The 11,408-nt window shown below is 31.9% G+C and overlaps 1 protein-coding gene across 1 annotated transcript; it reads left to right on the top strand.

The window, feature by feature from the left end:
* LOC107604907 (OTU domain-containing protein DDB_G0284757) lies at nucleotides 870-5,805 on the top strand (the record flags this gene model as incomplete). Its single annotated transcript, XM_016306621.2, is given in 11 exon segments — nucleotides 870-883; nucleotides 1,858-2,084; nucleotides 2,441-2,514; nucleotides 2,660-2,714; nucleotides 2,797-2,871; nucleotides 3,192-3,265; nucleotides 3,372-3,420; nucleotides 4,298-4,382; nucleotides 4,865-4,921; nucleotides 5,029-5,102; nucleotides 5,290-5,805. Coding segments are annotated over 9 exon segments (681 nt in total). The 3' UTR covers nucleotides 5,076-5,102; nucleotides 5,290-5,805.

Genomic DNA, 11,408 nt, shown 5'->3' with positions numbered 1-11,408 from the left:
TAAATAATAAGCCACATTTTAGTTAGAAGGGTTTAATTAATTAAGGATAAATCTAGAGGGTCAGCATTTTTATTGAAATTTGGCCAACATTTAACTATAAAAAAAAAATGATTAATCCTACATCGTTAGATCTCATCTCACACCATTGAAAATATTGATGATGACTAATTGATAGCTAAACATCACAAATTCTACTGGCCCCTAACACTCCTTATTAATTAATGGGGAGGAAAATAATTATGACTTATGAGAAACCAAAAAGAGTAAAATGTTAATTAAAGAATTTAATTTAATTTAATTTAATTGTATTGATAATATAAATTAGTTTACACACTCATTTAATTGCATCAGTTTTTTTTACTAACAAACATTTATTAAAAAGAAAAAATCTCTTGAAAATAGGATCTTATTATTTCTAATCTAAATTTTGACAGCTTAAATTTTTTTNCAGCCTTAAAAACATCATCATCATATTCATATATCATCTAAGTCATTAACGCGGAAACCTGTATTTAAAATTTAAATTAAACTAAAATTAAATTAAACTACATTATATAAAAATCGAATAGATTCACAAGTTAGTTATAACAATAAATAAATAAATAAATAAAAAGGGAAAGATTCATTTTTTCTTTCCCAGAATTGAAAGGGAAAGAAATCCAATATGAAAATCAGAGGCAATCTTTCTTAGCTTGATCGTTGTGTCTGTTACAACCTCGTTCCCCTTTCCCGATTTCCTTCTTGATTTTCCCAAATCTCACAAACCGCCATTCTTAAACTCTCTCTATTTATACCCAATTTCTTCTCTTCTTCCTTCCTTTTCTTAAACCCAAACCCATTTATTCATTGCATATTTACACCACAAATACCCATTCAACTGCAGGTATTTTCTTCTTCCTTTTTATTTTTTGTGTTTCTGTCTATTTAATAGCATTGGATTGTGTTGATTATCCACCATTGTTTTGCAATGAATTAACCTTCATTTGGTTTTGATTAAAACAATGATCTAATTATTGTGTATATCTGAGAAGTCGACTCTTATTAATTCATTAGCTGAAAGGGTTTATCAGAAGATTCAATTTAATCCCCTTTTGATTCTACTGACTAATGATTAATAATTTATCATCGTAACTAAGCATATGTCTTGTGGTAGCTTAATGTTCAAGCATAATTTAATCTTTTTTTTTTTCTCTTTGGAAGTGAGATGAGTGATGAAGTTAAATATTGTAATTTTTGGTATTTTTTTATACCAGGGTCCGATTTGTATACCTCAATTTTTTTTTTTTTTGAAAGACAGTCCAATTTCAGAAATCAAAGGGTTCGATTTTTGTAATTCAGAAATTGGATGGTCCGATTTATAAAATCGAACCCTCTGATTTCTGTACTCCCAAAAATCGAACCCTCATATTTCTGTATTCCAAATTAAAGGAGGTCACATTTGAGATTAACATTCCAACAATCTATAATCCAAAAAAATACCATTATCAACCCAATATATAAAAAAAAGTGTAATTTATTCACCAAAGATTTATTTATTTATTTCAATTGAAGCTTTATGTGATTATCAATTTAGGTCTTTTTCCATGTCATAGTGCTATCATATTTGAATCGTTGAACTGATTGGCCATTCAACTTTTTATGGTCTTACTACTACTCCAGAAGATTCTGATGATCTTTACCTTTTACTTTTGCATTCCACTCTTTTTAGCTGACTAATAAGTTCTTGGTTGTGCGGCACGTACAACTTTGGTTGTACTCATGCTCTAAGCCTATGATGACTAAAACTGTGAAAACATGTTTGATAGATGCATTTTCCTATTTGAGATTCTAATGACAGTAATTTCAATTATTTTTCAGGCTTTGTTGCTGTGGGTTGGTAATAAAAGTTTAGTTTGAAGCAGTGGTTGTGAGGTCAGAATATGATGAACGGAATTCAGTATTGGGGTGAAAGTTCCAGTTCGACGTCACTAAGCAGTCCGCAAGATGTTGAGGATGACCGGATGATAGCTCTCGTGTTGTCCGAAGAGTATGCCAAATTAGATGGTGAAGTTGGTAGACGTCTTTCCAGCTTGGCACCTGTTCCGGTAAGAGTTCTTGCTCTTCTATTGTTCCTTAAATAGTCTGACAAAAACTACTGAATATTTTTGGACTAATTATGGTATGGTCATAATCAACTGATACATTACAAAATTATGCATCTAATTGTTTATAGTTACATCACTTGACTACATTGGAGGATAGTAATTTAACACTTCAAAAGGATCATGTTTTGGTATGTTGATTTTATTCTGTGGTTTGCATCTTGTGCATTATCAGTCGTATTAAAGTAGGCTCTCCTTGAATGGCTACTGCTTTTGACCATATCTGAATATTAGAGGTTGAAATATATGAATATTTATTGCTTTTCTGAATTTTTCACCTTTCCGTCTTAAAATTTCAGCATGTGCCCCGGATAAACAATTTCATCCCAAACATAAGTGATGCCAGTATGGATCATCAGCGTCTTCTTCAGAGGTATGTAGCATCAATAGGCTTCCAAATATATTGTATACCTTTTCTTAATTGAAAAATAAAGTAGTTTGTTCCAATGAATATTAGGTATACTTTTTATTAATTGTATACCTTTTCATCATTCGCTCTCTCTTTTCCATTTTTAAAGGTTGCAGATCTATGGTCTTTGTGAAGTTAAAGTCTCTGGAGATGGGAACTGTCAGGTATGATATTAGTGTATTACAACAACAGTTTGCAAGCATTACATTTTTGAACTTATATTTGATTATTTTACCTACATTGCAGTTCCGTGCACTTTCGGATCAGCTCTTTAGGTCCCCTGAACATCATAAGCATGTTCGAAAAGATATTGTAAAACAGGTACATATGAATGAATATATGATGAGTGTGTTCTCAAATTGGCTGGTGGGATGGGAGTATGGATTGTAGTAGATTTTAATTCTTTCTTAAATATCTGAGATAAGTTTTTATTTGCTTACCAAGGTCGCCTGCAATAACTAAACATTAACTATTGATAGAGTAAATATGGTCTTCAAGAGAAGTAGACAAACTATGGGTTGTAATAAATAAAATTGTTAGATGGTCAAATGATAAATGATAAAATGTTGCAATCTATTAGTTGTATTTAATAGACATTGATGGTTTTAGATGCTAATTTGCATAATGGTTTTCTTTGCCAGCTAAAAGGTCACCGTTCCCTGTATGAATGCTATGTACCGATGAAGTATAAAAAATATTGCAAGAAAATTTCAAAGTAGGTATCTTTGGAACAAACTATTGGTTGTAACATATATATATGCAATGAGTGAGTGGGCTTTTTTCCTCCAACTTACTCATTCATCTTCTGTCCACTATAACAGGTCTGGAGAATGGGGAGATCATTTGACATTGCAGGCAGCTGCTGATAAGGTTTGTTGCTGTGTTCTAACTTCTAATACTTTCCTGTGTAATGCTATCAAGTATCAACTGATTATTAATTTATCTTTTTCCCTTTCTTCTTTGGCATGCCCTTTGCTTGAACCCTGCATTACGTGGGATGCTTGTGTACCGGACTTTAATACCTCTTTTTATTTTATAATTTTGGTATTGAAATAATTTTTAGTAATTGTGATGATTGAGTTTTATGCATGAATTAATTTTTATAGTTTGTGATGGCACAGTTGCATCTATGATTAACTGTTGCTGGCAGTAGCTAACTAAATGATACATCTGCATGGAATTAAATAACTTCAAACTGTTATTATGCCTGAGATTCCTTCTTCGGGGTCAATGGCTAGTCCCTTAAATTATTAATTTATATATATCCCCCTTTTTGTGGAGGGCTTATCTAGTTAATGTGAATTTGGTTTATCTGTTCTATGAATTGAAAAAACAACTTCTGTAATCTGTTTTATAAGTTGGTAGATCTTATTTATGCATATATGTCATTTAGATTGTAAACCATATATTGGTTTCTAAAGAAATGAAATGAGTATGCATATGAATTACTAGATTTGAATAAAAACTTACTAAATGATTGCATAATCAGAACGAAGTGCTGATTTGGTCAAAATGCATTTATCATGAACCTCATTGACAAGAAAGTGACATTTAACTCGGTAGAATGTGGATATATCTCTTAACAGATATTGGAAGTTACTTTTCAAGTTTCTCTTCTGTGGTTGCTTCAAATAGTTGGACTAATTGTGCTTCTTATTTTTGTTGAATTATTAAAGATATGTTCACATTTCTTGCATATTAATGTTAACATGCAATATATTGTTTCTTATGTTTATCTTGATTGCAGTTTGCAGCAAAAATATGCCTTTTGACTTCATTCAGAGACACTTGTTTCATTGAAATTATGCCTTTGCACCAAGCACCGAAACGCGGTACGATTGTCATCATTATTGTTCACCTCAATAACTTTAATTGGTTAGGATTTTACAGAAATATGTACATCAAGATCTTAACCGAGATAAAATCAGCCTAAAACTTTTTCAAATTTTCTAATACATAGTTTCAGGGAAGTGCGTTAGAATTGTTGTAGATGGCCCCCTCTAAAATATTTTAAATCTAATAACATGTAGTTCCAAAACCAGTTTACATTTTTCAATGATGTGGGACAGAATTTCAGAATAAATAAATAAATAAACAAAAATACCAAGATTAAATACAGAAAGAACAAACATGAAAATTTGCAGACCTTCATGTAAATTATGAAATTCAACTGGAACAAACGAACACTTGCATCCTCAAGATGTTATTTGAACATGAACTTTAAAAACTTCTTGACATTTTATGTTGACATTTCAATGGGAGTATCCTCTTATTTAGTTATTTATTTATTTCCCTTCATTTTTTAATGATGCAGAGTTGTGGTTAAGCTTTTGGTCTGAGGTTCATTACAACTCACTCTATTCAATTCAAGGTTTTTTCCCTTACAATCTTGTCCTTCTTTGGATATGAAGTTTAAATTCTGTTGGGTATTGAATAAAATAAATGTATTGCTGATTTCTTTCCGTATCTTTTTCGCAGCTGCACCACCGCCTCAACCACCAAGGAGGAAACATTGGTTGTTCTAGGAGAGGTAGATGATGAACACTTTATAGGTAAGGGAAATAAGTAGCAAACATATCACCTTTCATTTTTGAAAAAGGGAGATATCAATATAATTTTCCGCTTTGGAAATTAACTAGTTTCTTTGGGTTTATACTGGCTCCAACTTGGTTTTGATCTTCAACTATGAAATCGATTACGAAAAACATCTCATAACTGCGTCTATATACTGTTTTGCAGTCAATATATCATTCCTTCCGGCTCCCTCCATGCTTAGAGACTTCAATCTGCCATCAATTTACATTGACTTTAGTTTACCAGATCCATGCTTGGAAGCTGACGCGTTGGAAGACTAAGACAACCTTGGATACACTACAAGATAACTATGTAAATTTTTTTCAATTAACGAAATTAACTTGCTACAATTGAAACTGAAGAAGAACGAAGACAGAGTAGAGTAATGGGAGAAGTGTCTTTTTCTCCCTTCACCATTTTTTCCCTCATTTATATTTTACATTCATCACCCCTTTGGAGGTTGTTACTGAGAGCGTTTTAGCATTAATGTATATTGTTTTCTAATTCCTCTTTGTAAAGTAAACTATATCTTGATTTGTTATGCTAGATACAGTACTACCGAAATGATAGCAGTTAAGTAGTCTTCTTTTTCCCTCAAAGTATGTAGAAATTACTGCTTGATCATAAGATTAGTTCATGTTGATAAATAAATGTTCATACAGTTGTGTGTTGTCATTACCATTTCAAGAGAACAATTTATGTTTCAGGAATTGTATATCTACTTTAATTGCATGTAGGGTCACATGATTTATAGGAAGCATTTTTATTTTATATTTTTCCCCACCGAAGGGAATATTATTTGGAATGCAAATAAATATTAAATCAAAATAAAAATACAAATAATATAAATGCATGTAGAAAAATTAAATCCTAATATATAAAGATTATCAACTTTTTTTATTATCACTATACTATTAAGCTTTACTCTCATATAATGTATCTATTATAATAGTATATGAGTTTAAGAGTTATTGGCTCAAGACCACTACTTGCCCCCTTGAGTCTATCCCTGGCTATTGGTACTAAATAAAAAAAAGAGTAAACCTCTAAAAACGCATCCGAATATAATATCGCAGAAAAAATATCTTCAAATTTTATTACCAATAAAAATATCTTTAAATTATTTAAAAATATGACAAAATTATACATTTGTGAATTGAGATGTTCTACGTTAATAAAAAGAGTAATTTGACGCTTTTTTTATTAATGGAACAAATCTTTTATTATGGTTGGACATTTTTAGCATATTTTTAAATTATTTAAAGATATTTTTATCGATAAAAAATTTAAAAATATTTTTATTAGGGTCAAAATAATTCGAATATATTTTTTGTGATTTATCCTTAAAAAAATTATGTGAATAATTCATCGAGTTAAGCTTTAAATGGTCCGGAATTTTTACCATGTCATCGAATTGGGCAAAAAGTTTCCAATTGCCTAGATCCTTAATTTTCACTGCGTTACCTAAGTTAGTTTATCGAATGTTTTCCATTAACAACATATTAACATAACATATTGATGTAAACAGTTATGCCACATGTTAGGAAAAAAAACATATTCAACTACTTTAGGAACTTTCATTTTGCTTACGGTTAGATATCCCTTTTACACCATTTTATTTATTTATTAATTTTATCATCCAATCATATAAAAGATTATAAGTACACATGAATAAGACTTTTTAGTTTTTAAATAGACTAAGGCCAGTTTAGATAAATAGTTTAATTAAATTATTTTTAAAAAAATAACTTAAATAATAAATGACTATATTAAAAGTAGCTTATAAATAAGTTATTTTGTATTTAGATTTTTAGTTATAAAAGTGCTTATTTTATAAAAATATGATAAAAATAATAATATTATAAAAAAAGTCATTTTTTTTAACTTTTCTATAAATTCTTAAATAGCTTTTTAAAAAGGTATAATTTAAAAATTATACTAGATATTAATACTACTATTTTTTATAAGTTAAAAGCTCAAAAAAAATTACTTTTAAAACTTCTCAAACGACCTAAAACAAATGAATTTTTGTCTATAGAATTAAACATGTAAAACGAGAAATTAAACAGGCTCAATTTAATTAACCCGAAAAAAGAAGGATGAACAAACATTTTGGGACTCAACGGATAATCCGTTTTTCTTTTTAGTAAATTGTATCTTCAAAAGTTAGTTCAATCCAATTCTAACTTAAGATCTAATGCAACCGAAAAGATAAAAAAAGGCCCTTAATCAATAGTCCAATATTGACATATTTTGGTGACTAGTCCAATATTGATTTAAACAAAATCGTTGGTGTTTATGGGTATTTTTTTTATCACAAGATTTTTTTCTGATAATATTTTATACAACTCATTTCTTATTATGCTGGGACTGAACAGGTGGTCTTTAAATTATAGGCTTGATTAAATTTAGAGATTTATCATTGTGATAGTGATCACAATATTGAGAGATAAATCTTTTATAATTTAATCTAAATTGTTCTTGGTCATAGGATTATTAAAAAAGGACATTAATAATCCAGAAAGATCAATATATATATAACGGTCTTCATTGGATGAAGATTAATAGATCTCATTTATTAAATTATATATATAGATGGTGCATATAGAGATATGACCATTGAACTGACTCACTTTGAGAATTCCTAATGGTTATAATTATCGTATATTTGTCAATAGGATATTCTCAAGATGAACATAGTAATAGAGTTTCCTTTGACCTGCGACTGTCATAGTAATTAACAATGTATTTATTATACTTTGATTCCGGACACCTAATACCCTAGGGTGCTAGTTGAATGGATATTGGGTATGATTTAGATACTTGTAGAATTAATGATTAGTCAATAAGAAATCCGTCAATTCTCGATAAAGAGTTTGAGCTCTATGATTATAATGACTGAGATGAATAAAACCTTGGTCAAAGGGATTGAATGAATGAAGAATTGAGTTTCTTAGGTCATTCACAGTTTATTATAATAATGGTAACAAGTTAGAGTTTGACAATTAAACCACACTCTAAATGTTAACCAAGAGTTGGAAAGATGGAAAGAATTATACTTTGTTCTTCTGAGGTTCTTAGTAAAAATATATTACTTTATACTATCGGGTCGTTGAGAAGTGTTGCTAGACGCCAACCTTGATTAGTAAATTTAGTATGACTAATTTACTACCCGCTTAGTATTGAACCTATGGGGTCACACACTAACGAGTGTTCTAATCTTTGCTGTAGAATTATTTAATTATTATTTTGATTTGATCAAATAAATAATTATATTAATTCAAATAGAATATTATTATATTCTTTGCTAGCACCAAGAATATAATAATAGTATGATGATTGAGAATATTAAATGAGATTTGATAATAATTAGTTATTCTATTTCTAGATTTGGATGAGATCCTAACTGATTCTGTTTTCAAATTGAGTTATGATATGATTCATAAATTTGAAGGATTCAGATTTAGAATTTCAAGATATGATTTAAATTTGAATTGAGATTCAAATTTAAAATCAGTAACAAATCTCATACTATATATATGTATGCCAAGAGTAAAGGAATCACAGATGAGAAACACAAGAGAATAATAAGGGTTTTTATTCCTTTACCTCTACACATATAAACGTATGTGAGCCTAATTCTTGGAGAAAAATTTTATGGCGTGCAAAGAGTTACAAGAGGTTTCTCAATTTAGATCAGATGTCCATTGGTCAAAGAGTTGACAGCAAAGGTTGGTCTCGGTGTGGATACGCATAGCGCCTTCGTACCATCGAAGGAGAAAAAGATTTTTACGAGCGTACTCAGGTATTTAGATCTGATCTACTATATATTTATTATTGGAATAAAGTTTAAGCACAAAATAGATCTTTAAGGATTACTTTCTTTTCTTCCGCTGCGTGTTATGAACACATAGTAATCTTTCACTAATGATGTAAAAAAAGATAATAAACTAGTCACTAGTATAAAATACTTTCAAGAGATAATCTCAAAGTCAGCATCTACATGTATAAGATAAATTTAGAACTTAATCAACATTTTCCTCATCATTAACAAACTAACTAAAAATGAAATTCAAATCCATTCTTACAGCAACAAATTCAACTCATTGATAATTTTTTACAATAAAAAATTTAACTAAGTGATTATTTTAGCAAGACAATAACAAATTCAAGGTTCACTGAAAATAATCAATAACAAATTCAACTCAGTGATGATTTTCAAAAAAAAAATTAACTAAGTGATTATTCAACAAGACAGTAACAAATTCAACTTAGTGATGATTTTTAACGAAAAAAAATTTAACTTAAGTGATTAATTTAGCAAGACAGTAACAAATTCAAGGTTCAGTGATGATAATTAGTAACAAATTTTAGCAACAAAATTAAAGTGCAATGATGAATTACAGCAACCAAATTAAAACAGAAAGAACAAAAAAATTTGTTAGAACACACCAAACCGGATACCAGCTTCCGGTTGTGCAAAGAAAGCTCACGGCGAGGCTTGAAATAGGAAGATGACAACGAGACCAGCACCGGGACCTGCTACTTCTACTGCCAACGACAACGAGCGCAGGGAAGGCGCGCATCTGAGTGCGAGACAAAGAGCGACGAGGACGATCAGCCCTGAGACCTACTACTTCTGTCCCCCATGACGACGATTGCAGGGAAGGTGCGCGACTCGGTGTGAGACGGTGATGACACAGAGAACGACAACGACGACCAGGTGCAAGACTGGGATAGTGAAAGAGATCGGAGACCAGAGAGCTTAAGTGCGAGAGCCATAGTAAGATAGATGAGACTGTGACAGAGCTTGAGCTTGAAGGAGAGAGTAACGAGAAAGAGACGAGAGAGAAGAGAGACACTAAGCGCTGAGGGTGATCAGCATCAAATTAGGACACTAAGAGGGGTTTGGAAAGGACGCCATTTTTTATTTTTATTTTTAAATTAAAAAATTTAAACATTGACCTGATTCGGGTTATATAAACTCTCCAGGTCACCAATTTCACTGAGCACCAACCGAATCGACCCGATTTTTGGTGGGTATGATGTTTGGACGATCCAACGAATGATTTGATTTAGCCAGAAGACCGAGTGACCAGATTTTCAATTTAACTGACAAGATTGCGTTGGTTTTAATAACTATGCTCGACCTATTAGGCTCACAAAATAAATTGACTTTCCTTTATTTAGTCATTAAAAGAAATAAATGTCAAGACCAGAAAAAAAAAAGAAATAAATTTACTTACACAACCAACTAGTTGAGCAAAAACAATAAGAGTGAACTACCGACTCAGTCCCTATCCATTTTTTCGAATGACAACGCGATCCCTCACGAAAAAAATAATCCACTTTGGCCTCTGTCTCCTACTTCTGTGATACAATGTGGTCCCTGTGGGGGATTTTTCCATCAACTCCAAACGAAAAATGCTGACTTGTCATAATAACCGTGTGTGCTGGCACCTCTCCTTGCTGAGATGGATGTTCGCTGCATACACATACACCTCAAAATGTTCAGGGAGTTACTTGTCCTCTTCCTCTCATGCGTCCGTGCTGAATAGTTCCTCGTAACCAACCTCCTCCTCAACGGCGAGACCTTTCTTACCTCCTTCGTCATCTCCTCCACACCCTGCGGCCACTACCGCCAATGCAGGAGCTCTGCGACTCAGAGAACATCCAAATCCTTATAACCTTTGACAACAATGACTAATTCACCCCCTCTCTGACTTCCTCCCGTTCTCCTTTTCTCTTGGAGCCCCAAAACAACCGGTTAAGGCTCACAACTCAAACCCGAATGAACCCCGACGATGAAGATGAGAAATTGAGATCTAATAATGGTGTTGTTTGCAATGAACATGGTACGGTCATTGATGATAAGAAGTTAAAGATTGTGGTTTTGGAGGCTGCGAATGTGTTACATGTGTCCTTTGGTGGTGGGTGGCCGGGGCAGGTATGATGAGATCGTAGGTACAGTGTTGTGGAGAAAGAGGGTGCTCCAAGGAGACAGGAAGAGGCGGCGAGATTGTTGATGCGTTCCTTTTCAGCCACGTGCCACTTCCAAGCATTGCTTTGTTGTTCCGATTTCGATGATGTTCGACAATTGGCATAGTTTTCAGATTCAGATTGTGATTATTGTTGTTAGTTTTTGAAGGATCATGGTGCTCATCCATGGATATGAGTAGAGTTATGAATGGATGAGAGGACAACGTATGAGAAGAGGACAGGAAAAACGGCAACGTTTTTATTGTGATAGGTCAGCGTTTTTCGTTTGAAGTTGACGGAGAAAC

The sequence above is a fragment of the Arachis ipaensis genome, chromosome B06 (assembly GCF_000816755.2).
Source record: "Arachis ipaensis cultivar K30076 chromosome B06, Araip1.1, whole genome shotgun sequence".
In the NCBI taxonomy this organism is placed as follows: Eukaryota; Viridiplantae; Streptophyta; class Magnoliopsida; order Fabales; family Fabaceae; genus Arachis; species Arachis ipaensis.
Note: the sequence above shows the minus strand (reverse complement) of the source record. Positions and strands in the feature narration are given on the sequence as shown.